Below are 23,175 nucleotides of genomic sequence, written 5' to 3'. Positions count from 1 at the left end.
TAGAAAAAATAATAAAATTTTTATGGCATCTGTAACGCGATTTAATTTTTTTAATTAGAATAGAATTGCAAGTGTCAAATAACTAGGCCAGTGTCAATAATTAGATCTTTTACCTTAGTTTATTTTGGTAAATATTTACAAGTGGAGTCACTAATTCTTTAGAATTGAAGTCAACTTATTCTAAAAATCCCAATAATTAATCATTTAAATAGCTCATTGATCATTCAATACTCTTTGGTTTATTTTTTACTGCGACTTGTTCAAAACTTACCTTGTACAATAAGTATTTTTTTGGTTTGAAATTCCACATATTGGTTATCAACGAATTTAACTTACATGATGATTATATTTAAATTGTAAACTTATAAAAATACTTTAAAGACTTTATATATTAAATAAAATAAAAATAAGTTGTTTAAATATGCCATTTTGCAATGATATATTTTGTAAAAGAGTGTCTAAATGTGGTAAAATGTTTTAGATAATTTAAAAATTAAAAATTTATAAATAATGAATTGTAAATAAATAATGAAACTAATTTACAGTATAGATAAATGTTTTATTCTGTTATCTTCCATTAATCTAGGAAATAAGTAATTAAATTTATAACTCGATCCTACATAAAAACAATTGTCGATCTGGATACTTTATTTTTATTAATGCGAAGAGAAATTTAAAGAATGAAGTAGGTCTCAGGGTTTGAATTGTACAAACACTTGGTCACTTCATAAGACAAATCACAGAGATCACCTTCTTTTCCCTCTGTAAAATTTATTTTTATTTTATATTGTAGTTTTTTTATTTTCTTAAAAGATTTATTTGAAATACTTACTTATTTCACGGCACTCCTTGACCATTTTAGCCGCAGATTCTTTCATTGAAGGAGGAGACAAAGCTAACATAGCGTCAAAGTTGATTCCACGTTTGCTTACCAATCTGAATTGATCAAAAATACATTTCAAGTAACACTTCAATTGAGGGTCATCAGTGAATTCTCCTTTTGCAGCTTTGTTGATCAAATCTGTTTAAAAAATGATATTTTAATTAAGAAACGACCTTGTATCTTGTGATCTATTGACATTTTTAAAGATATAAGCTCATCCTGATGTTACACTCATCGAGAGCTTTCATTTGAGTACCCACATTAATTTTCCATATATTTATATATTTATATATATATATATATATATATATATATATATATATATATATATATATATTATATATATGTATATATGAAAAATATATCAAAAATGCAAGTGGGTACTCAAATGAAAGCTCTTAATTAGTGTAACATCGGGATGAGCTTATATTTTAAAAAATGTCAATATTTGAGAAACTACACAGCAAGAATAAGATTACACTGGGTATCATCCTAGATTATACTAAGTGCAAAAAAAATTTTAAGGAAGTAGCTGAAATTTTTTTTCACCACAGATATCACTGAGTATAATCTTGGATGATATAAATTTATAATTATACTCGAAATTAAAAAAAAGAAAATTTTTTTTTTTTTTTAATATCTAAAATTTAAAATTTTATATCTTCTTAATTTATGAATAAAAAAAATTGAAAAGAAGAAAAAAATGACCTTCACTAGCAATTCCTGATTCTTTCACACACGCAGCACGAATTGTTGGCTGGACATCTAAAAATTCCTCTGGAACTGGCTGAAATGATTAATTAATTATTTATTATTTAAATAATAAAATTAACAAAATATTAAATTGAAATACAAAATAATGTATAACTTACTCCAGAGTGAACGTAAGCAACCAAAAGTAAAATATTAACAAAGCTCAACAAAAATTTAGCCATTTTCAACTTATAGAAATCCAATATTGGAAGATATAGTCGTAGCTGAAACCTGCCGTGAGAATGATTAGTTTTTCCGCGATTTACAGCAATTTATAAAGTACTCAAGACACTGATTATTCCGTAAGCTGCGACATGATCATTTAGAGATCAACAGGTCATCACAAAAAAATATTTATTCTTCGAACTTTGGATTTATCGTGATAGAATTAATATTTTTTCTATTCTTCAGGAAATGTAAAATTTATTCGTAAAATAATTATACAGATTTTTTTTTTTATAAATTAAACACACATTAAAATCTTTATTACTCATAAAAATAATTACAATTGATACAATTATTTTTTTTATATTATAAAAACGTATTTTATTGCAGAATTACAATTGCCAATAACGTAATGATCAACATTGATAATTTTACTTTAAGTTATTTAACTTGTGAATCATAGTTATCAGCATGGATTTATTTGTTGGTGAAAAAAATATTTTACGCAGTATGTTAGTTAAAAAAAAAAGCTTATAACCTGTTTATTAATGTCTATTGAATTTAATTATTTATAAAAAAATTAAATCACGTGTATGTTATACGACTTTAATTAATAAAGTTATAAACATACATTACACTATTATCATTTTCTTGTTAATAAACAGATAATTCATTGGGCTTCAATATTGTTTAGTTGTATTTAAATAAAATTCCAATTATTTATAATTGTCTTCAGTCATAGTAGAATTTAAAATAAGTAATAGGTCTGAAAAAAAAAAAAAAATATATTTATCACGTAACTAAATATTGCACAAATTATCTCATATTGTCTGTGATTTAATAAATAAATTAATTCTTCTACGAACCTTGGGTGATACTTTTGCGTAACATAAGTTAAATGTATACGCATATTGACAATTGTCTCCATTTGCTAAAAAATAAATACTATATATTACACTGAAAAAAAAATTCTTGACTGGAGGGTAAATTTTCTTGGCTCAAAAAAATATTTCAAAAATTAAAAATAATTGAGAATATTAATTTTTCAATTTTTCTAAAAAAATTCAAATGTTTTTATTTAAAAAATTTTTTAATTAATTTTTTTTGTAAAAGTTATTAAAATTTAGATAATTATTGACAAGTTGAGTCAATCATTTTAATTTTAATTTTTTTTTTACAAAATTTTAATTTGATTTTATTGATAGATTTTTTTAATTATTTAATTATCTATAAATTTCTAATTTTTAATACTTTTGTCTTTAATTGTACCTTTAAAATATTTTTAATAAATATTTTGGTCACAAAAATTCAAAATAATTGAAAATATTAATTTTTTAATTTTTCTAAAAAAATTCAAATGTTTTAATTTTTTTAATTATTTAATTAATTTTTTAAGGGTTATTAAAATTTAGGTAATTATTTACAAGTGGGGTCGACTATTTTAATTTTCACTTTTTTTTTAACGAAATTTCTATTTAATTTCATTAATATATTTTTTTTTTAACTCTATAAAAAATGAACAATTAAAAAAAAAAAAAACTTTTTCTTCCTTAAAATTTTTTTGGTGTAAAAATTTTTTTTTTCTGTGTAATAAATATGCCAGGAAAAATTGTAATTGTAATTTTTAATACACTAAAAATGAAATTTAAATTTACCTAAATATTTACCAACTCCCTTGCACTCACGAATAGCTTTTTGAACTTCAGCTCTGTATGCTGGTATTCTTTGAAAAAAAGTCAGCATTCCATTGAGACTCAGCTCACCTTTGGTATCAATTAATCCAAATTGTTCCCAGAGACAATACATGTAACACTAAAAAAATAAAAATTCACGTTAATTCAAATAATTATTTTGTAAAAAAATAATTTTTTTTTAAATTTGTTTAACTTTTATTATAAAAGAAGAAATGAAAACAGATTCTTACAACAAACGGATTTATCCTTGAATTTGTTATTGAATTTAATTTTCATCGACTATAAAATTTTTTTATCATATATTAATAAAAATGTTTGACTTTTATGATTTTTATGAGCTTATTAAACAATGGAATAATTTTATAGTCATAAAAAAAATTAAAAGATAATAGCTGATAGAAAAAAATTTTATTATTTTTAAAATTTAGTCAAATTGAAAATTTTAATTAATTTAATAAAGTAATAAAAATTTTTTAAATAAAAAAAAAAAATAATAAAACTTTCCATTTCTTCAGTAATAATATATAAAAAAAAAAAAAGAGTTGCAGCTTTAATTTACTTTTAATTGGCGTGACTCTGGCCACTGTCCATTTCTTACAGCTTCGATGTCCGCTAAAAAAATTATAATAAGTATAAAAAAACAAAAAAAAAAATATACTTAAAAACAATCTAGTATTTAAATATAAATAAAATTACCTGTAGCCACGCCTGTTTGTCTTTGACATGCATTGACGACACTCGCAGCCATTGCAATCATCTCATCAGTCACGAAACTGGGTCGCGACTGCAAAAATAATCCAACATGAATCATTAGATTTTTTTTGATTAAACGAAAACAAGATTTACTGTGACAATAATTTAATAAAAAATAATCAATACTAGTAATTATAACACTTATCACTTATTCACAAAACAGTAATATACTTCAGTGAAATAATTTAATGCTGCATAAATTTATTTTTATTTCTTCTTCTTTTTAAATAATAAAAAACACTTTTTTACTAGCGTTAAAAATTTCAAAATTAATTTTAAATAATTAATTTATAAATAAAATAATGAAAAAAATAAATCTTTTAATTAAATTAAAGAACCTACCCCACAAAAAACTGATGGAATAAAAATAATACAAATCATAAATAAAAATTTCTTCATTTTTTTTGGATTTTTTTTTCCTGACAATAAATTTTTATTTTTTATTTTAACTAATAGAGATTTTTAAAAAATTCTTTACTAATTTATTTAAAAGGTAAAAAATAAAATAAATAGTAAATTCAACAGCAAAAAAAGATCTGACTTGACCCCTCGCTAAACTAGGAGTGAGCTAGTTTGCCAGTCGTTTCAAATAGTGGCTTCTGCATGGCCTAAATTGATTCAAAAGTATTATCAATTCTATCAAGGGTGAGATCAGTCGACTGGTCAGCTCACATATCATCATCATCATCATCTAGATGAGTGAAATTAAATTACCAATAAACCAGTCAAAAGGCATAATCAATGATACAATAAATCACAGTAAATCGACGGCAGTGTCTGTGATTTATTCAATTCTAAAATTTATATCTGCATGATCTTACAGGATATCTAGTTCAATTACATCTGCAATGTAGTAAAAAATAATAAATCTAAAATTTGAATTATTCAGGCCAAGCATCTGGCTATTACCTATGTATACATCATTTAATACCGAGCAATGACCCTCACAGATTTGATCACATCAACGGATATTAGTACTTTAGAGTACAAGCATATTCTGGGCCGCTCGTTTAATTTATTATCGTCTCTGGAGCATTATTGTTTTTATTGGATCAATTCTTCTTCTTTAATAATATTTACATTCATCTTTGATATATGATATTTTTTCTTTGGATTTTTAACTTGTTTACTTATGTGGAATCCTTTTAAAAGCTGTAAAATTCAAGTTCGAAGTTTTTATAATTGATCTAAAAAATAAAAAAAAAATTATATAGACAAGTGTTTATTTATTTATCAAAGAATAGTGAATATAAAAAAAAGATTCATTTTTTAACTAATCTATATTATTAAGAAAATAAATTAAAAAAAAATTTTAATTTTTTTAAGTTCACAAGTCACTGTAGTTACTTGTAGTGACTGTAAGGTTGATAATTATTAAATATATAAATTGTCATGAAATTTATTTTATTTTGTATTTTTCTTCTGAAAATTTAATTAATTACCAATTTTTATAGAATTTTAAATTTATAAATCACAAAACTTCTGAAAATTTTAACAAATTTTAGAAAATTCAAAATTTACATCTAGACTTGAATTACTTTTTAAAATTAAAATTTTTTATAAAATCTGATCTAATTAAAATTTAAAAAATTCATTATTCAAAATTTATTTTATTTTATTTTACATATCTTCAAAATTTTAATTACTGAAATTTTTAACGTTGATTAAAATGAATTTATAAATTTAACCAGTTTAAAAATTCTTTCAAGCAAAAATAATTTAAAACAATTTTTTTTTACAAAAATTTCTAATTTTTTTTCAACAGATTAAGTTTTTAACAATTTCCTCTATTATCAAAGTTCTAAACTAAACAACTAATATTATTTTTTATAACATAATACTAAAACACTTTTTCAAATAATTACACTGTGATTGAATTATAATTTATTCATTTTATAATTCTAAAAAACTTAAAAATAATCTCTAAATTTTTTTAAGTATAATAAACTAAATATATATTTCATTATAATTTATTTATCTAAAAAATTGTGATTATTATTATAGAAATATAGTGTTAAAGTTTTAATGAATATTAAACAATTTTTTCCGTGCATACACAATAATTAACATCTCCACTGGTGGGAATAGTTTCGACAGACTGTACATCGAATCAAAAGTTTCACACATTCAGCCCACTGAACTGGAATTGACGTCGCAATTTCGACCTAAGAAAAAAACAAAACGAATTAATAAAAAGTAAAATAAACTCTGAAATAAAAATAAATTAGTTCAGTTGTTTATAAACATCCTTAAAAAAACTATAATTAACTATTAACTAAAGTGTCATAATAAATTAACAGTTGGTTGAAAAATAAATGTGTCCCAGTGCAAACGCAGACGGTCAAAATAATTTCCACAGACTGTACAGCTGAAGTTGTATTGACTGCTGGAGGTTTTTTTTTTCCTGGCTAAATAAATTAAACAAAATATCTTCTGTCATGTCAAATGCAATGCAGTTTATTTACTTGCATTAGTGATTATTAAAAGTTTAATTTAAAAATAATTAAATGTGTAAAAAGTGGAATTTAAAGTTTGGTTGAGGTAAAAATATAAAAGTGCCTCGGAACAATTTTTTTATGCTAATGCAAAAAATGTAAATGATCAACGCGAAATTATTACAATTTAAATAGTGACTTTTTACAAATATCCGTAAATTATGATTATTAAATAATAATTAATAATTACTGAGTAAATATTGATAACAATTAATAAATTAAATCAAACAATTGATTTTGTTTGTATAACCTGCAATAATAAATAAATATATTTAAATGACAGTTTGGCAGCCATGTCGTCCAGCGTCACGTGATTTTTTAAGGATTTTGGCGCGAAAATTTCGAACTAAATTTATCACATGCCGACATTTATTTTTATTTTAAATTTTCATTTTTTTAACAATGGGTAAGACAAGAGGAGTTCATGAAACAACTCCAGAGCTGAGAAATCGGATGGTTGGAATGTATGAAGCTGGTTTGGGATTACGTGAAATTGCTGCTGCTGTTAATTGTTCGGTAAGAATTTTTTTTATATGACATTATTTAATTTATAATTAGTAGTCCATTTTTTTAATAATTTTTTTTCGCTATAATTCATTTGTTAAAAAAAATTAAAACAATTGTAAAGTGACAGTAAAATTTTTTGACATTAAATTAACAGCAACTTGATAATTTTTTTATTTTATTTAACAAAAAAAAAAATTGTTCCAAAAAAATTATTTAAAAACAATTGTATTTTTAATTTATTAAAATTTCTAAATACCCATTTTTTATTTTTTTTAGCAAAGAACAGTAAAGAGATGGTTGAATCGTTTTGATAAAGAAGGAACAGTAGAAACTAGAGAAAGATGCGGGAGAAAAAGAGCGACAACTACTGAACAAGATGCAGCTATCGTAAGACTAGCAACACAAACACCAATTACAGCAGCTAAAGCTGTTCTTCCAGCTTTGGGGCTCACTTGCTCGGTGGATACGATCAGAGAAAGACTTCATAAAGCTGGAATTCATAATTGGAGTCCATCAAGAAAACACATTCAGAAGATTCCTCTTGGGTTTGTTTATATTAATTAAATTTGTTATTACACAGAAAAAAAAAGGTTCACTTGAGCCAAAAAAAATATTTTTCTTCCTAATTATTTTCTTGAGCGAAAAAAAATTTTTTTTGACACAAGAAATTTCACTTATTCTAACAAAATTAATTATCTTGCTTTAAAAAATACATATCTTGACCCAAGAAAATTTATTTAATCCAAGAAAATCTTCTTGAGCCAAGAATTTTGTTCTCCAGTAAAGAAATTTTTTTTTTTTTCTGTGTATTATTTACAAAGTTGTCTTCACTAATTATTAATAGTTTAATTTTGTAATCAGAGACGTGGATGGAGCTGCTATTCAGCAGTCAGTGTGGCGTCCTACAGGCACTTCATTGGGTAAAAAGAAGAGCCAGAAACCCGATGACAGCGCTAAAAAATCCGGAGCTGTTGTTAAGAGAAAGGTTTTAAAAAGAAGAGCCAAACCTAGCAGTAATACCGATAGTGAAGAATCTGCGGCATCAAAACAGCCGCAAACTGAAGAACCGCAGCAATTACAGCACCAAGATCAGTTAAATTCATCTTTCAGCTTCCAGCTGGACAATCTTAATCAAGTCCAGCCTCGGAGCGATGAAAGTCCTGAAATGCAAGCCGCCTCGCTGATGAATAGCCAACCGGAGTTCAACAACGCCCTCAGTCTAGTAGTCTCTCCTCAATCAATGTATCAGCACCACTCCGGCGTGGACGTAACGCAAAACTGGCCGCTGGATTTGGGGCAAAATGCACACCATTATCCCCAAAGCCAGGCTGAAAGTGTCGCGCTTCACCAGCCGTCTTCCCAGCAACATCTCCAGGAGCTTCACACGCCCCAAGAGCAAGAGCAGCGCACCCACGAGCAACACATGCAAGAGCACAGCCAGTCTATCCAACAACTTCACCATCATCAGCCTCAGCACCATCTCCATCATCATCCCTTCGACGAGCCTCATCATCCGAATTGTGTGGACCAAATTCAGTCTCAGCTGTCGCTGGAGCCCGGCAAAGTGGTACGCTCAAATAGCTGCTCGAATTCGAGCATCGAGAATAGCTCTGACGGCGATGGCGAGCTAAATAGTAAAGATGATTACGAGCGCAGTCGCTCGAGGAAAAAGAAAGGAGGCAAAGCCAAAGGGACGCTTGAAACTTCCGTTGAAATTCGGAATAGAATGATTGGAATGTCCGAGGCTGGGCTGTCTACTCTCTCAATCGCTCTGGCGATAAACAGATCTGAACGGACTGTCAAAAGGTGGCTGGAACGCTGGAACAAAGAAGGCAATGTCCAGACAAAGGAGAGAAAAGGCCGCAGAAGGATTACTACCAAAGAGCAAGACGAGGCAATTGTTGCAATGGCTACGCAGAATCCACTGACTGCAGCTAAACACGTCGCTCCGGCTCTCGGTTTGAATTGCAGCGTTGATACTGTACGCGAGAGGCTACACAAAGCTGGAATTCACAGCTGGAAGCTCGGTAAAAAGCAGGGCGAAGGCAACGTTGTGCATACTGTTCATCTTTGGCAGCCCAGCGGCAATCGACCCAACAAACCAAAAATAAATAATAACGAAAGCTGTGAGAGGAAAAAAAAAGGATTAGTTAAAAAAGTCAATGCTGGGGCTAGCAATGTTAAACGTACGTCGAATAATAATAGCAAAATCAAGAAGAAGAAGACTGATGAAGCACCAAAAAATTTGACGACTAATACTGGAGGCGTTCAAGAGCAAAATCAAATTCAGCAGTACCATGACAATGGTGGGATGACTTATCCCTCGGTCCAAAGTATCATGCAGCCGGTTCATGTTTCTCAAGCTCAATCTTTAGTACATCAACAGCCACAAATTCCGGCTCCACTTGTTTCTATTCCGCCTCCACCTCCTCCTCCGCCTCCTGCTGCTTCTGGGCTTCCACCCGGAACATCTGTTCCTCACTCGATGCAACCGATGGGCCCGATTATGCAACGACCTGATTGCCGCATGATTTCTTCGATTCCTAATACACAAAATTCCGGCATGATTGGCTACTCTTCCTGTATGATTGGTAATAACAATCACATGGATCATCAGCCTGATTCACTTAATTATGAGCCGTTTATTTGGACATTTTAATATTGTTATTTTTTTATTAATTTTATTTATGATCTCGAATTTTTTTTTTTTTAGAATAATTATTTTTTGTGACTAATTACATAAGTGTAGAAATATTTTTACAATTGGTAAAAATGCTTTATTTTAAATAATTTTTTGTTGACTATTTTTAACTTTTCAATTAATTACAGTGAATTTAATATAAATAAATTTAGATTATACAATGACAGTATACGACAAAAATTTAAAATTACACGGAAAAAAGTAAACTAAAATTTACTAAAAAAAAAAATTTTTTTTCCTCCAACCAATCTAAAAATGTTTATAACATTTAAATCTGTAATAAAAGTGAATAAAAAAATTTTTTTTGGCTCTAAGACAAAAAAATTCAAAAGCCAAGGACGTATCACAAATCGACTATTATTAATTACAGTTTACTTTTTTCCGTGTAGGAGTAGTTAACAAAAATTAATTAAAATGAAACTTTTGTATCAATTATGCAATAACTATAATTAATTGAACTTCCTATGGAATTTGGAGTAAAATATTTCCAATTTTTTTTTTTTTTATATGTATATTGATGTGAAAACAGTACAAATTGGTATATTTTAATTCATCGGTATTAAAAAATAACTGATGATGAATTTTTTATTTTTAAAACATTTATAAAATGTATTTTATATTGAGATTTTTATTTTTTTTTTGTAAATTTAATTAATCCAATTTTATTACAAAAAAATGTGTAAATATTTACATATCAATTAAATTTTTTTTTACGTAACAACGTTTTAATAGTTTCAAAAGTTGATAAAATTTTCCAAATAATTCTGTGTATCAGCCACTACATTGATGTATAATTTATGTAGTAGATGTGTGAGTATTAAACAGTGATAAATACTACGTGATAATTTTTTATATCAATAAAAAAAAAAAATAAAATAAAAACAGTTTTAAAAAATGCTGCAGTAAACTTGTATTTTTTTGTATTAAGTAGAACTCAATACAAATAATAAATGAATTGCATAAATAACAATAATTATTACTTCGTTAATTCCCATATCTGTGAAATGTGGGTTAAAACTTGTTTCGGATCATTTTTATAAAACATAAAGAATCCTTGTATTTGTGCTGGACTGACGTCTTTTCCTTGGCTAGTCACACCTTCAGCAAACTCTCGAGCCAACTCTTGAGCTTCTGTTTTATTAGGGCCGCGGTAAAACCGCAAGAACATTTGTTCAACTTGATTTTTATTGCAGTAACCGATGTACTCTTTTACATCAACACGCCCAGGCCTCACAAGCGCAGCGTCTAATTTTTCTTTGTAATTAGTAGTCATGAATAAAATACGAGCTTCTGTAGAAGCTACACCGTCAAGACAATTCAGTAATCCGCTCATTGTCAGATTATTTAATCCTTCATACGCAGTTTTAACTAAAAAAAAAAAAAAAAATACATTTTTTGTGTTTTGTATTTATAATTTTGAAATGAAAAAATTTTTTTTTTCAAATTTTAAATTAACTTTGATAAAAATTTTTTGGAATTTAAAATTTATAATTTTATTTAATTTCAAAAATTTTTCATCACTTTTATGAAAATTGCCTTTTTTAGACTGTCACACTGGTTGTGCTCCTGAATAATTATAATAACTACCTCGGTGGTTCTCTTCAGAACGATCTCGAAAAGCAGCATCAATATCTTCGAGAAGAATAATCGTCTGCTGTGGCGCAACAGCAAGAAGATGATTTAAACGATCATCCGTAAGTCCTCTTTCAGACAAATTTAATACGCAGATACCTCTTTCTAGTTCACCAGCTAGCGCAGTAATGAATGATGATTTGCCGCATCCAGGTGGCCCGTAAAGCAAATACCCTCGTCGATATGGAATTCCTGGACAGTAAAGTAGTAATATTTTCATGTAAGAAATTTTTAGAGATCTTTTAGTTAAATTATTGACGTCTGTAGATACTTTACACCAAACAACCTCGATCGCTGTACCATCCAGGATTGTTTATAAATTCCTTGCAGTCATTGAGGATTCTTGTAGCTATTCCATCGCCTAGTACTACGGAATCTACTGGACGTTTTTTCCTTGGATGACCAAATTGCCTCCACTCGCTGCCTAGTGCAGTGTACATTATTGTCTTGCCTTCATGCTCTTTTAGCGCCATTTGACGAGCTAATAATATAATAAATATATAAAAAAATTATTGTAATGATACCAAATTTAACTGGCCACAAAATTTTGCTTATTTTTTTAATAATATAGATGATGAATAATATATTATTGTCTTAATATATTTTTTTAATGAAAATAGTTGTAATACCTTCTTCTAGAATTTCGAAGTAAATCGTTCTATCGTTACCAAATGCTGTTAATTGAACAGTTTCCCATGGAATTCCCATGTGAAGATCTAGGGTTTGTTGCTCTCGAGTTCTTTGAACTTTTATCCAATTCCCTTTGTACCTTTTTAATTAAATTAAAGTAAAAATATTGAATAAAAGCAAAAATCTGATTTTTTTAATATTTAAATAGTTAAAAAAATTTTTTTTGACATCTGGTGCTTTTAGCAAGATTGATGGATTAATTAATAAGATTTTTGAAGTTATACTTCTTTTGACAATTTTTTTTTCTTTTTACTATTACTCAGTTAATTTGTGTTCAACTCTGAAAAAGTGAACTGTTATCTTTATCAGTTAAACAACTGATCTAGTTCTAATGTGCTTTCAGTAATTTTTATTTTTCTCTTTATATTTTTATTTTAATTATTACTTCATAATGTTTCTTTATCGTATTTCCCCCTTGTTAAAAACAAATTATGTAACTGTTTAAAGCAATAAATTAAATAAAAATAACAATAATAATAATAGTAATAAACATTTTTTTTTATGTCAAAGAAATATAACTTCTGACGCATGTACATAAGTAAACACACCATTTATTTATAAATATTATATTTAAATTATAATTACTTGAAAAAATGTGTACCAATACTTGGAATAAAGTCGTATTTAGTATTGACATGTCCAGTATCTTTTAATTCAAAGCTCGTTTCTACAGATAAGTGTTGAGTTTTACGAGCACCTTTGTGAGTGATCCATTGAAGTAACCATTGATAACTTTTATCACGACATGGAACTTCTAATGTGATCATGTAATGACGTCTAGAAAATAAAATATACTTATTACAATTATTATTAGACATTCTAGATTAAAAAAAAAAATAATTACTTAAAAAGAATTGTCGCAACTTGGGATCCTTTTCGTAGAAAAGCTGCTCCAACTCCTAAACTAGCCAAACCAAAACCGGCTCCAAAATAAGGATTATCTGATAATGTCTGTATATATTCAATTATTGTCATCTTCACTTATTTATATCCGAAAAAAATGTATAAAAAAAAATTCAACTTGTTACAGAAAACTTTTATTACTTTTACAGTCAATTGTTGGTTTTTAAAAAATTCGAAAGTAAGTTATAACCTACACATGTTGTTGCGATCGATTATGACACTGTCACATGGTTCTTCAGTCATGAAATTTGTTTTACTGAGCATTGATAATAAAGTAAATAATTTAATTTTTATTTTTAAAAAAGGTTTTTTAATTTTTTGACGCATTGACGCAAAATTTTTTATTGTGTTAAGTTAGCCGACATTAAAAATTTTTTAGACATTTTTTTTATTGAAAAAATGATTACAAAAAAAATTTTTTTTAATTTTTTCACTTGTAAAACCTTTAAGTGCAATTTTTTAAAAGTATTTTTTTATTCTAATTTAATTATTTAAAAAAAAATAAAAAAACTCCGGTTAACTTTAGTATTAATTAAATTGCTATTAAAAAAATTTAGTAAAAAAATTCCACATGTAAAAATGAAAGAAAATTAACAATGACAATTTTTAGAAGCACTTTTAATATTGTAATTAATTTGTTATAAAAATTTAAAAAATTAACAGCTGTTTATTTTTTAATAAATTTTTTTTGCTGATTAAAATTTATATTTTCTCTGATTTTCATTTTATTTCAAGAATAAAATCACACTGCCCTCTTTGAACGGAATGTCAAAGTATGACATAAACACAAAACACGTGCAGTAGTGCCGGAATTTTTTTATTAATAAATACAAAACTATTTATATCTACTTATCTTGAATAAAAATTAGTAACAACATTATTTTTCATTTAAATAATTAACGCCTAATATTATTGAGTAATTTTTAAGTTCTAACTGTGTTAATTGATTTTTATACAGTGTATGTCTAGATTGTTGTGTTTTTCTTGTTGGTTACATTAGGAGGGAAAAATGTTAAAATTTTCAAACACGTCAGCAACTATTTTTTATTCAAAATGTATGCGGTTGCTTGTAAAAAATAAATCTGGACATTCAAAAAAAGCTGAAAATATTAAACAGCTGATGAGAGAACAAAAACAGATGTTTGGACCACTGTTGGAAGATAGTAAGAAGCGGAAAAAAAAATTGCCGTCACAACGATCCGTCCAAAAAATTGCAACAACAAATGTTAATGACAATGAAGAAAAACGTAAAGATTTGCGTGAAAACTCGGAATTTATATGGACTGTTAAAAATACGGGAAGTAAAAAATTAAAAATTATTAAAGTAAGTCAAAAAGAAAATGAATTTAATACGCTTTCACATGACAAAATTGAATTAAGTGAAAATAAAATTAATGTCGATGCTAATTCGTTGAAAAATTCTGAAGCTAAGTTAAAAAATCTTGAAACTTATGACATAATTAAATTTCCGATATTTAATACCCAAAAAATTAATGAAGATAATTGGGACTCATCAGAAATCATCACGCAGCCATTAATGAAATCAAAAAATTATTCCCTGCCTGGGGTTACTAGAATTTTGAACGAAACTATGTCGGAAGAAGCTAAATTAATGTTGGAAAATTGGAAGAAAAAAATGATTTTGAAGTTAGGAGTTGAAGGATTTGAAAAATATAGTCAGGGTAATTTTTTTCATTTAATTCCTGTAAATTTTTCTACCTGTCAGCAATTTTATGCATAAATAAATTATTATAATACTAAAGTTAGCCGATATTTTTAATTTTTTGATTTTCTTTTAATTATAAAATTAGAAAATATTTTTAAAAAATTTCACGCATTTTTTTTTCAAATTTTTTACAATTGAATTTTTTTGTCATCATTTTTTAAGTAAAAAAAAATTCTAAAAATTTTTAGATGTCGGCTAACTTAATTTATATAAATTATTACATCCTTTATTAAAATTTTATTTCAGCGTTACTGGAAGACAGTAAAATAATACATTCATTAATCGGAGATACTTTGAAGAAAGAAAAAGTTGATGTGCCAGAACGTTTGAAACCTACATACAATAGTATCAAATTGATACTAAAAGACATAACTGACGTACGTTTGATAGAATCGCACGTTGTTCATCCAACTCTCGGATACCGTGGAATATTCGACTGTGTTGCCTCGTATCGGTAAGCTAGACAATAAGTTTTTCATCATTAAAAATTGTCATTCGCTTTATTAGATTAAGGGATGAAAATATTAGCTACCCTATTGTTGACAGGACCCTCACTATTAACACTCTATTCAATTTATGACAATAAAAGTAGCCGGCATCTAAAAATTTTTAGAATTTTTTTTATTGAAAAAATTATTTAAAAAAAAATTAATTGAAAAAATTTCACACTCAAAATTTATGAAAATTGTGATAATCAATTTTTTTTTTAATTGTTAATTTTTTTTATATATTAAAAAAAAAAAATCAAATAGAAATTTCGTTCAAAAAAATAAAAATAAAAATGTTGACCCACTTAAAAATATTTTCTAAAAATTTTTCAACCCCAAATTATCGGAAAAATTGTTCTTAAATATTTTCTATCTATGCTTTGCATTGCATTTTTGAAAATGTATAAAAAAATGAAAAATTAATTATCACAATTTTAGCAAATAAAAAAATTCAAATATTCATGATCACTCATAGTGTCAATAATAGTGGCTTTAATCTTAGTATTTTTTATTTAAACACTATCATTAATGGAATTGTGTTAGTTTATAAGCTATTTAATTGTCAATACCTCTATTAGCTAGATGAGATCTTTATTTGATTTATATTCCTTATGAAAACATTACTAGGCACTATAACTAAGCAGATTAGCTTATCTTAATTTCAGGAAACTCTATAATCAGTCTCCTGACCAGGCAAATTATTCACAACAGTTATCAGTTGATTGTTGAAGATTGAAAATAAAAAAAAAAACTTTTTAACAATTTATTCTGTAATCGTCTAGTCACGAATTTGCTCTGCTAATTGATTACATAAATATTTATGGGATATATCTATTTAATATTTACTACTTACTTAAAACTAAGTAGACCAACTCATTGAATAAATTACAATAAAATTAAATAGTAGAAAATATACGAATTTATGAGCATAATCAGTTGGCTATAGATATTTATGATAGATTTTTTTATTATACCTTGATATAGTTAATTTAATAATTTAATTTATAAAGATTTTTCCCTTTAAATATTTTTATGTCAGCTCCATGACCAGACACGGCACTTAATAATAGATTGTATATGTACATTTGATTGTAATATTTAATAGACGTAAATAATTTATAAATACCACAAATATAAGACAGCTTTCTTAGATTCAATAAAATTTGAAACGTAAATGTTAAATTTCTATATTTCAGACATTAAAGTTTCATCTCGATACTATCTGAATTAATAAAGTTACTATTTTTATAAATAAAAAAAACAGTTTTGTTGCTCCGAGAATATGATTTTAAAACTTTAACGACGCGTTAAAATTTCAGTACTTAATTTCTAAATATAATTAAAACATTTGTTTTTAAAAGGATGGATCAAAAGTTGAGGATAAATTTTTTTAATTTTTTTATTTGAAACATTTCAATTTCAAAGCAAACTTTTGACATTTATAAACATAATATTTAAACTCAAATATAGTTTAGAGTATGTCAATATAAATTGATGAGCATATTGTAAATATTTATCACTTTTTAATCTCTAGATTTTTAAATGCAGTAATTTATCATCGAAGAAAAAAAAAAAAAGCGGCTAATTAGAAATCAATATTTAATTGCAGGGGTAATTTATGTCTGATCGATTGGAAAAAGTCTGAGAAAATAAAAACACTGAGTTCAATTTACGATTCACCTTTGCAGCTGAGCGCTTACATTGGTGCATTAAATAGCGACCCGAATTATCCATTCAAGGTAATAGATCGTAAGAGTCTTACTTACAATTGAATAAAACATTTAAAAAAAAAAAAAAAAAAAAAAAAAAAAGTATTGAGTCGTATGAATGTAAAGTAGAAATAAAATTTAAATCAAGCATTGGTTTGCTTTCAGATAAAAACTGGAATTTTGGCAATAGCTTACGTCGAGGGCCAGCCGCCTTCAATCTTTGAATTTACCGGCAAGAAACTCGAATTTTATTGGAAAGAATGGCTAAAAAGAGTTGAAAAATATCATATTATTAAATCCTCGTAGTTTTTTTGCTGAAGAATTGTATACTAGGATACAATTTAAGCTAAACGTTTTCATTTTTTTACAAATCCATACCCATACATGTACATATGCATATCCATTTTCATACACACATATACCACGAGGTAACTGTTTGCCTTGGAAATATTAAATTTCACATTGCGCTTGCCTACAGCAAATCATTGTTACCATCTGCTCGTCGACATACCATAGTCTCAAGAGGGAAACTTATTCGCCTCTTAAAGTACACCAATTTCCTCAGTGAAAATTTACGAAAGCGTTACACCAAGAGTTTTTCCATTAAGAGTGTGAGGGATGTGTAATAAGCAAACTTACTGCGTACCGGTCGTTCTACCAAAACACCTCAAACTTTTTGTCCTTAAAAATAAAAGGAAGGCAAAACTAAAATTCGGCTACACCCGAAAAGGAAGGTAGATTTTATCTTGGCTTAATAACTTTCGTTTGACATTCAATTAAATTTATTTTAACATACATAAGTAGGTTGTATTACACATTGCCTGAAAAGGGTTCAATTGAACTCTTAACTTCGATAAAGTAACTAATAATATGAAAAAGTTAACGTTTTATACGTCAAATTAAAAGTAATTTTATGAACTTTTACGTGAATTTATCAAAAATTAGCTATTTTTTTTCTATCAAAAATTATACATAAATGAAGTCAGCGAAAACGTAATTTTTATTATTTTGAAGAGCTACACAGAAAGAAAAAAAGTCTTAAAAGAAAAAAAGAGCTAAGCGTAAGTTTTCTTAAATTAAGAAAATTTTAAGGAAGACTGAAAATTTTTTGAACGAATTAAAATTTTTTTAAGCCAAGAAAATTTCTTCTTGCTCCAAAATAACTTCGGTCTTCCTTATAATTTTCTTGGCTCAAGATATTTTTTTTTTTCTGTGTACTATTTCTAAACTAATTGAAGGATTTCGCTCATTTTAAGGTTCATGCAAGCTAATTTTTTAAAGAATCTGTAAACTAAATTTCATTAGGATCTGTTGAGAATTTTCGATAGAATAACATTCTCAAGTTGGTTGTACATATATAAATTTTTTTAGTAATTTTATTTTTGAGCTTTACTCTACTAGTTAAGAGATATGACGACAAAATTCCGAGTAAATTCCAACATGAGGATCATGCAAGAAATTGATTTCTATGAAATCTACCTAAAAAAAAAAAATTGTTATTTTTATTAATGAAATGTTTGGAATGATTGCTCTTGTTACAGTTCTTTTAATTTAAATAACTGGTAAAAATAAATTAGTCGAAACAAAATAAGCGAACAAATAAGTAAACAAACAAACAAACATGTAGGATTAAAAAAAAGAGTCTGGATATAAAACAAGGTATCTAATAAAAGGGTTTAATTTTGTATTTTCACTGTATGCTTACTAGCACACGGCAATTATAACTTTTGATACTGAACCCACATAGCTCATTGGCTATATGTATACTACTATCATACGAGACTCTGTTGTTACCCCTGGCGTTATTCCGGGCCTCCATAAACATTCCAACCCTTCGTATGCCCTTGGGAAGGGTAAACTAATGGTGAGCCAGTCTTCTGCGGTTGCTGCATCAAGCCAAAGTAGAAAATTCTCGTCCTAAAAATATAAAGACAGCGAGAACAACAAATACTGAAATCTTTAGTGAGTACTTTAAATTGATATTTTTATTAATAAATAAGAATTTGTCGCTTTATTTCTTCTTTAATTTGTTATTTCTTTTTTAATTTTTTAAGTGAAATTTTTGATTTCTTTTTTAATTTTTTAAGTGAAATTTTTCCAAAAAAAAAATTTCTAAAAATTTTTAAATGTCGGCTAACTTCATTTTCATAAAAACATTTTAATAAATATAACTCTATACTGTAATTTATATAAAATAACAAAAAAATGTACAATTTTAAAATTAGCCGCCGTCTTTAATTTCTTGATTTTTTTTTAATAATTAAATTAGACAAAAAAAATATTTAAAAAAAAATTGCACTTATAGTTTTTCAAGTATTTTACATGTGAGATTTTTTTTTAATTGCTTAATTGAAATTTTTTCAGTAAAAAATTTCTAAAAATTAAAAAATGTCTTCTAACTTAATTTTAATTTTTCAAAACCGTGAAACCCATATTACCCCTTAAATTGATATTTTTATAAATAAATCAAAAGTTATCGCTTTATTTCTTCTTTAAAATCTTTAAGCCTCATTTCTATCTTACTTAATGTGAGTTGAGTTAATGTTTTTGCTCACTAATCTTTTATCTAATCCTCTTTTACTTGTCTTAAGGGTATATACACCAGTCGTGTCCTCGTTGTACTTACTTTATACACAATATATATGTGTGTATATATATATATATCTAGAGAATTTTTTTTTCCAGAGCAATTCCATTTTACTGGATGGTATGGAGCGATATAAATACGACAGCCCAGAAGCAAAGCAAAAGCTAAAGCAGAAGCAGAAGTAAAAGCAGAAGCGGCTCTTGTGAAACGCGTGCGGTAAGTCTACAAGTTTCAATGTATTATATAGAGAAGACTATATGTAAAGAGATATTATCGCAATATATAGTGCCTTGGGTAAAGGACCTCTTCATTACTGGACGCGGAAATGAGACCATTACTGATAAACTGTATCTTGATGTTGTTAATACTGCGTTAATATGATGGGGCTTATTTTTTTATCACGTCGATTTTACAATGAAATTTTTTTATTGTAAATATTAATTTAATGATAGTTATCGGTAATTATTTTTATAAAAATGAATTTAAAAATTTTTTAAATTATTGTTATTAATTGTTATTAGTTGTGAAAGCTTTAAGTACTTTAAGACGTACGATAAATACGAATCAACACGTTTAGCATGTCCCTGTGTTCAGGGATCACCTTAAATCTTCGGAGTTAATCCAAACTAATCCTCTGCTAAGTGGGACATATTTTCGTCGAATCCTCTTTTACATATTCTTCAATTTTAAATCCCTTTATTATCTTATTAATAATTTTAAATATTTTAGTTTAGTTTATTGAAGTACTAATTACCGGTTTATCTTTATTTTCAATTTTAAATTATAATTTTAATCATTTAAATATATAATACAGTTAAAATTAAATTGTTAGACTTAAAAAATGTTTTACTTCTCTGATAGAAGGATTCTTTTTAATTAATAACTTTTATTAACTGTTAATAAATTATTTTTTGACATCATAAAATTTAATAAATATTTATTAAATGTTGATAAATATTTTTTAACTGTTGACAAATATTTATTTAAAATAAAAACCAAAAATAGCAATTTTTTTTTGACACTTTTTATAACTCTATAGATTAAATACATGAGAATAATTCAATTCACTAAATAAATTAGAGTTTTTAATATTTAAAAATAAACTTTAATTAAATTTAATTAAAAAGTAGTTTGAAATTTTTATATTAATTTAATTACCTAAATTATTTGTTCTATTGCATTTATTTCGAAAGCTTTTATAATGAAGTATTAATTGTGTTGAATAATTCAACATTTAATCCAAATAAATCATTCATCATATTTTGCCTCTTTAGATACAATAATTATATCAATAGACTGACAAAATAAAAAATAAAAATATTAAAATAATAAAAAAAAATTTTTTTCATCTTCAACTCTAATAAATTAAACCAACAGAGTAAAAACATGCTGCTCGATGTAAAATTTCTTAGTAACCAGCTCGCGCCATATTTATAACACATGTATAATACTAGCGAAAGAGAAAAGTTTTCTTGAAATATCCATCAATAATTTAGCAACTGAATAACTTTATAGGATATTTCGGTGGAAGTAAAGTGCCTGCAGACCTAAACTTTAAAAGTATTTTTTGATGCGTAGCGTCTCGGTTTTTACTTGTGTTAATGCTTATATAATACATAATACGAATATAAAAAATCCGCCTGAAGCTTTATATTAAACTTTATCCAATCTACACCCCGGTAACTTGTTCGTATCAAATCCTTTGTTTAGTTTTTGTACCCATACTATTCGCTATAATACCACACACTCTTATATCTCGAGCCTCATCCAATTCAGCCCTGTCTCGAGCAGTTTTTTTCACCACTAATTTGTTTTATTATTATTCCATCAAAAATGCTTTCGTGCATAAATTATCGATTGATCTCGATCGTCTCTTGACCGCTCGGTTAACGTGTATTTGCCTCCCTCCAGTGTTCCTTCCTACACATCACATATCTACTACTACTCTCAATATTAATTGATAATTGCAGAGCCACCGAAGCGTCCAAACTGGCCGGCAATAGCCACCCCTGCTCACAAAGGAACCATTTATTTGATGCGGCCAAACGGTCCGGTAAAATGTTCAGTGCACCATATCAAATGATCCACAAATAGTAAATGGTTGACCAGGAAGAGAGAACCAACGGAGGAGGAAGAGAACAGAGCCAAGATCCGTTTGACAATCTATAAAGTTTAATAGTGAAGGTATCAAGGTATAGAGGCATTATGAGGTGTAGACTACACTCCCGACACCGACGACTATCGGTGCGATTACCATCTGGCTTACAATGTCCCTTAAAGGGAACAAAACATGTAAAAAAAAAAAAATCGATTTTCTCAAAAATATGCCTGTAAATTTTTAAAACAAAATTATCATTATTTTGACAATTTTTTAATTTTATTTAACAATTAAATCTTTTTTAAAAAATTGCATTTGTAATTTTTTAAAATTTCTAAATGTTAATTTTTTTCTCATTTATTTGTGCCATAATTTATTTGTTAAAAAATTTTAAAAATTGATAAATAACTGCTAAATTAATTCTCATCCATTTTAGAGAATCTAAACTGAGTGAAAAAAATTTTCAGATAGTAGCTACTATAATCCTCCAGATTACACTTAGTATAATCCAGATATCACCCAGTATAATCTGGATTATAATGACTATAATCTGGATTATAATGAGTATAATCCAGATATCAACCAGTATAATCTAGATTATACTAGCTACTATCTGAAAATTTTTTTCACTACAGATATCACTGAGTATAATCTGAGATGATATCCAGTGTCATCTTGTTCTTTCCGTTCAGATTCATTTTTACGACGACCGTTTTGAAAAAAAAAAATTTTTTTTCCATACTTAGATATATAATAAATAACCCTACAAAATTTCAAAATAATTTATTAATTTTTTCTCAATTAAAAAAATCCTCAGAAAACGGTAAAAATTAAGATGTTTAGATGTATCGCCCCCTTTAAATATAAAATCAATGACGCGAGCATTTCGCGAGGCTTTGTGTAATTCAGAACCTTATGCTTGTAAGTATAAGGCAGACATGATTTTATAGTTCCCGGTCCTCATTAAAATTAAACGTTCACTGTATGTAGGTCCTATAGCTACGTTATTATTGAAAAAAAAAAAAAAATAATAATAATCTTACGGGTCTGCCAACACCCGACAACGAGAACCAATTCAAAGACGTCACGGTGAAGGAGTGTATACTATACAGCTGGTTGTATTGCACAAGTAGTGAGTGTAATAGCATAGTGGTTGGTAGTTGGGATAAAAAAATGAAAAGGGAAAAAGAGGCTCGCCGGATTTCACAGTCATTGACTCGTGAAACAGCCGCGGGGGCGGTCATGTGGGCATTAATATGGGGACGAAGTAGAAATGCCAACCAGCACAGGACTAGCAGAGGCTCAGGACCAGAATTACGCTGAGAAAGATAAAGATAAATGTATGTGGATATGTTGAGGTACGTATGTCTGCTTAGGGATCTCTACCGTCG

The 23,175-nt window shown here is 27.1% G+C and overlaps 5 protein-coding genes across 10 annotated transcripts; 2 read left to right on the top strand and 3 right to left on the bottom strand.

Annotated features, from left to right (window-relative positions):
- Positions 1-538: 538 nt before the first annotated feature.
- On the bottom strand, positions 539-1,915 carry LOC141524304 (general odorant-binding protein 69a-like). Its single transcript, XM_074238114.1, has 4 exons — positions 1,756-1,915; positions 1,592-1,670; positions 833-1,021; positions 539-762 (listed from the first exon to the last, which is right to left on the bottom strand). Exons 1-4 carry the CDS (start codon positions 1,816-1,818, stop codon positions 674-676), a joined length of 420 nt encoding a protein of 139 aa, XP_074094215.1. The 5' UTR covers positions 1,819-1,915; the 3' UTR covers positions 539-673.
- A 148-nt stretch (positions 1,916-2,063) lies between these two features.
- Positions 2,064-6,411, bottom strand: Obp10 (odorant binding protein 10). 3 transcript variants are annotated; one of them, XM_074238102.1, is made up of 8 exons: positions 6,305-6,411; positions 5,158-5,400; positions 4,963-5,091; positions 4,192-4,279; positions 4,055-4,107; positions 3,457-3,613; positions 2,668-2,732; positions 2,064-2,567 (listed from the first exon to the last, which is right to left on the bottom strand). In XM_074238102.1, the coding sequence occupies exons 4-8, from the start codon at positions 4,250-4,252 to the stop codon at positions 2,550-2,552; spliced, it is 354 nt and encodes a 117-aa protein (XP_074094203.1). In that variant the 5' UTR covers positions 4,253-4,279; positions 4,963-5,091; positions 5,158-5,400; positions 6,305-6,411; the 3' UTR covers positions 2,064-2,549. The 3 variants fall into 3 exon arrangements, with proteins under 3 accessions (XP_074094203.1, XP_074094195.1, XP_074094185.1); XM_074238094.1 differs by having other exon boundaries at positions 5,158-5,435; positions 6,305-6,399; XM_074238084.1 differs by lacking the exons at positions 4,963-5,091; positions 5,158-5,400; positions 6,305-6,411 and adding an exon at positions 4,591-4,937.
- Positions 6,412-7,117: 706 nt separating this feature from the next.
- On the top strand, positions 7,118-10,511 carry LOC141524256 (uncharacterized). The gene is made up of 3 exons (XM_074238012.1): positions 7,118-7,259; positions 7,527-7,795; positions 8,112-10,511. Exons 1-3 carry the CDS (start codon positions 7,146-7,148, stop codon positions 9,907-9,909), a joined length of 2,181 nt encoding a protein of 726 aa, XP_074094113.1. The 5' UTR covers positions 7,118-7,145; the 3' UTR covers positions 9,910-10,511.
- Positions 10,512-10,654: 143 nt separating this feature from the next.
- Positions 10,655-13,396, bottom strand: Bcs1 (mitochondrial chaperone BCS1). Its single transcript, XM_074238025.1, has 6 exons — positions 13,118-13,396; positions 12,859-13,050; positions 12,213-12,352; positions 11,870-12,064; positions 11,539-11,775; positions 10,655-11,319 (listed from the first exon to the last, which is right to left on the bottom strand). Exons 1-6 carry the CDS (start codon positions 13,246-13,248, stop codon positions 10,928-10,930), a joined length of 1,287 nt encoding a protein of 428 aa, XP_074094126.1. The 5' UTR covers positions 13,249-13,396; the 3' UTR covers positions 10,655-10,927.
- Positions 13,397-13,852: 456 nt separating this feature from the next.
- Positions 13,853-22,214, top strand: LOC141524271 (mitochondrial genome maintenance exonuclease 1). Of its 4 annotated transcripts, XR_012478683.1 has the most exons (8): positions 13,911-14,858; positions 15,149-15,356; positions 17,000-17,129; positions 17,265-17,833; positions 18,641-18,758; positions 18,847-19,061; positions 19,785-19,902; positions 21,657-22,214. XR_012478683.1 is itself a non-coding variant. In XM_074238056.1 (4 exons), the coding sequence occupies exons 1-3, from the start codon at positions 14,186-14,188 to the stop codon at positions 19,852-19,854; spliced, it is 951 nt and encodes a 316-aa protein (XP_074094157.1). In that variant the 5' UTR covers positions 13,853-14,185; the 3' UTR covers positions 19,855-19,902; positions 21,657-22,170. The 4 variants fall into 4 exon arrangements, 2 of the variants coding, with proteins under 2 accessions (XP_074094157.1, XP_074094140.1); XR_012478682.1 differs by having other exon boundaries at positions 18,641-19,061; XM_074238056.1 differs by lacking the exons at positions 17,000-17,129; positions 17,265-17,833; positions 18,641-18,758; positions 18,847-19,061 and having other exon boundaries at positions 13,853-14,858; positions 21,657-22,170.
- Positions 22,215-23,175: the final 961 nt, after the last annotated feature.

This window comes from Cotesia typhae, unplaced genomic scaffold, assembly GCF_013202065.1.
Source record: "Cotesia typhae breed Kobodo isofemale line unplaced genomic scaffold, CoteBio_Ctyphae contig_11, whole genome shotgun sequence".
In the NCBI taxonomy this organism is placed as follows: Eukaryota; Metazoa; Arthropoda; class Insecta; order Hymenoptera; family Braconidae; genus Cotesia; species Cotesia typhae.
Note: the sequence above shows the minus strand (reverse complement) of the source record. Positions and strands in the feature narration are given on the sequence as shown.

Bases quoted from the DNA above. Each gene is read 5' to 3' on its own strand.
- LOC141524304 (XM_074238114.1), bottom strand. From the start codon at position 1,818: ATGGCTAAATTTTTGTTGAGCTTTGTTAATATTTTACTTTTGGTTGCT. The intron at 1,671-1,755 runs GTAAGTTATACA...TAATCATTTCAG, and splicing joins TTGCTTACGTTCACTCTGGA to CCAGTTCCAGAGGAATTTTT. The intron at 763-832 runs GTAAGTATTTCA...TAAATTTTACAG, and splicing joins CAAGGAGTGCCGTGAAATAA to AGGGAAAAGAAGGTGATCTC.
- LOC141524256 (XM_074238012.1), top strand. From the start codon at position 7,146: ATGGGTAAGACAAGAGGAGTTCATGAAACAACTCCAGAGCTGAGAAAT. The intron at 7,260-7,526 runs GTAAGAATTTTT...TATTTTTTTTAG, and splicing joins CTGCTGCTGTTAATTGTTCG to CAAAGAACAGTAAAGAGATG. The intron at 7,796-8,111 runs GTTTGTTTATAT...TTTTGTAATCAG, and splicing joins ATTCAGAAGATTCCTCTTGG to AGACGTGGATGGAGCTGCTA.
- LOC141524271 (XM_074238039.1), top strand. From the start codon at position 14,186: ATGTTAAAATTTTCAAACACGTCAGCAACTATTTTTTATTCAAAATGT. The intron at 14,859-15,148 runs GTAATTTTTTTC...ATTTTATTTCAG, and splicing joins ATTTGAAAAATATAGTCAGG to CGTTACTGGAAGACAGTAAA. The intron at 15,357-16,999 runs GTAAGCTAGACA...ATTTAATTGCAG, and splicing joins GACTGTGTTGCCTCGTATCG to GGGTAATTTATGTCTGATCG.
- Bcs1 (XM_074238025.1), bottom strand. From the start codon at position 13,248: ATGACAATAATTGAATATATACAGACATTATCAGATAATCCTTATTTT. The intron at 13,051-13,117 runs GTAATTATTTTT...TTTATTTTCTAG, and splicing joins GTTGCGACAATTCTTTTTAA to ACGTCATTACATGATCACAT. The intron at 11,776-11,869 runs GTTGTTTGGTGT...TTTACTGTCCAG, and splicing joins TGGATGGTACAGCGATCGAG to GAATTCCATATCGACGAGGG.
- Obp10 (XM_074238084.1), bottom strand. From the start codon at position 4,647: ATGAAGAAATTTTTATTTATGATTTGTATTATTTTTATTCCATCAGTT. The intron at 4,108-4,191 runs GTAATTTTATTT...TAATTTTTTTAG, and splicing joins ACAAACAGGCGTGGCTACAG to CGGACATCGAAGCTGTAAGA. The intron at 3,614-4,054 runs GTAAATTAAAGC...TTATTTTTTTAG, and splicing joins CAGAGTCACGCCAATTAAAA to TGTTACATGTATTGTCTCTG.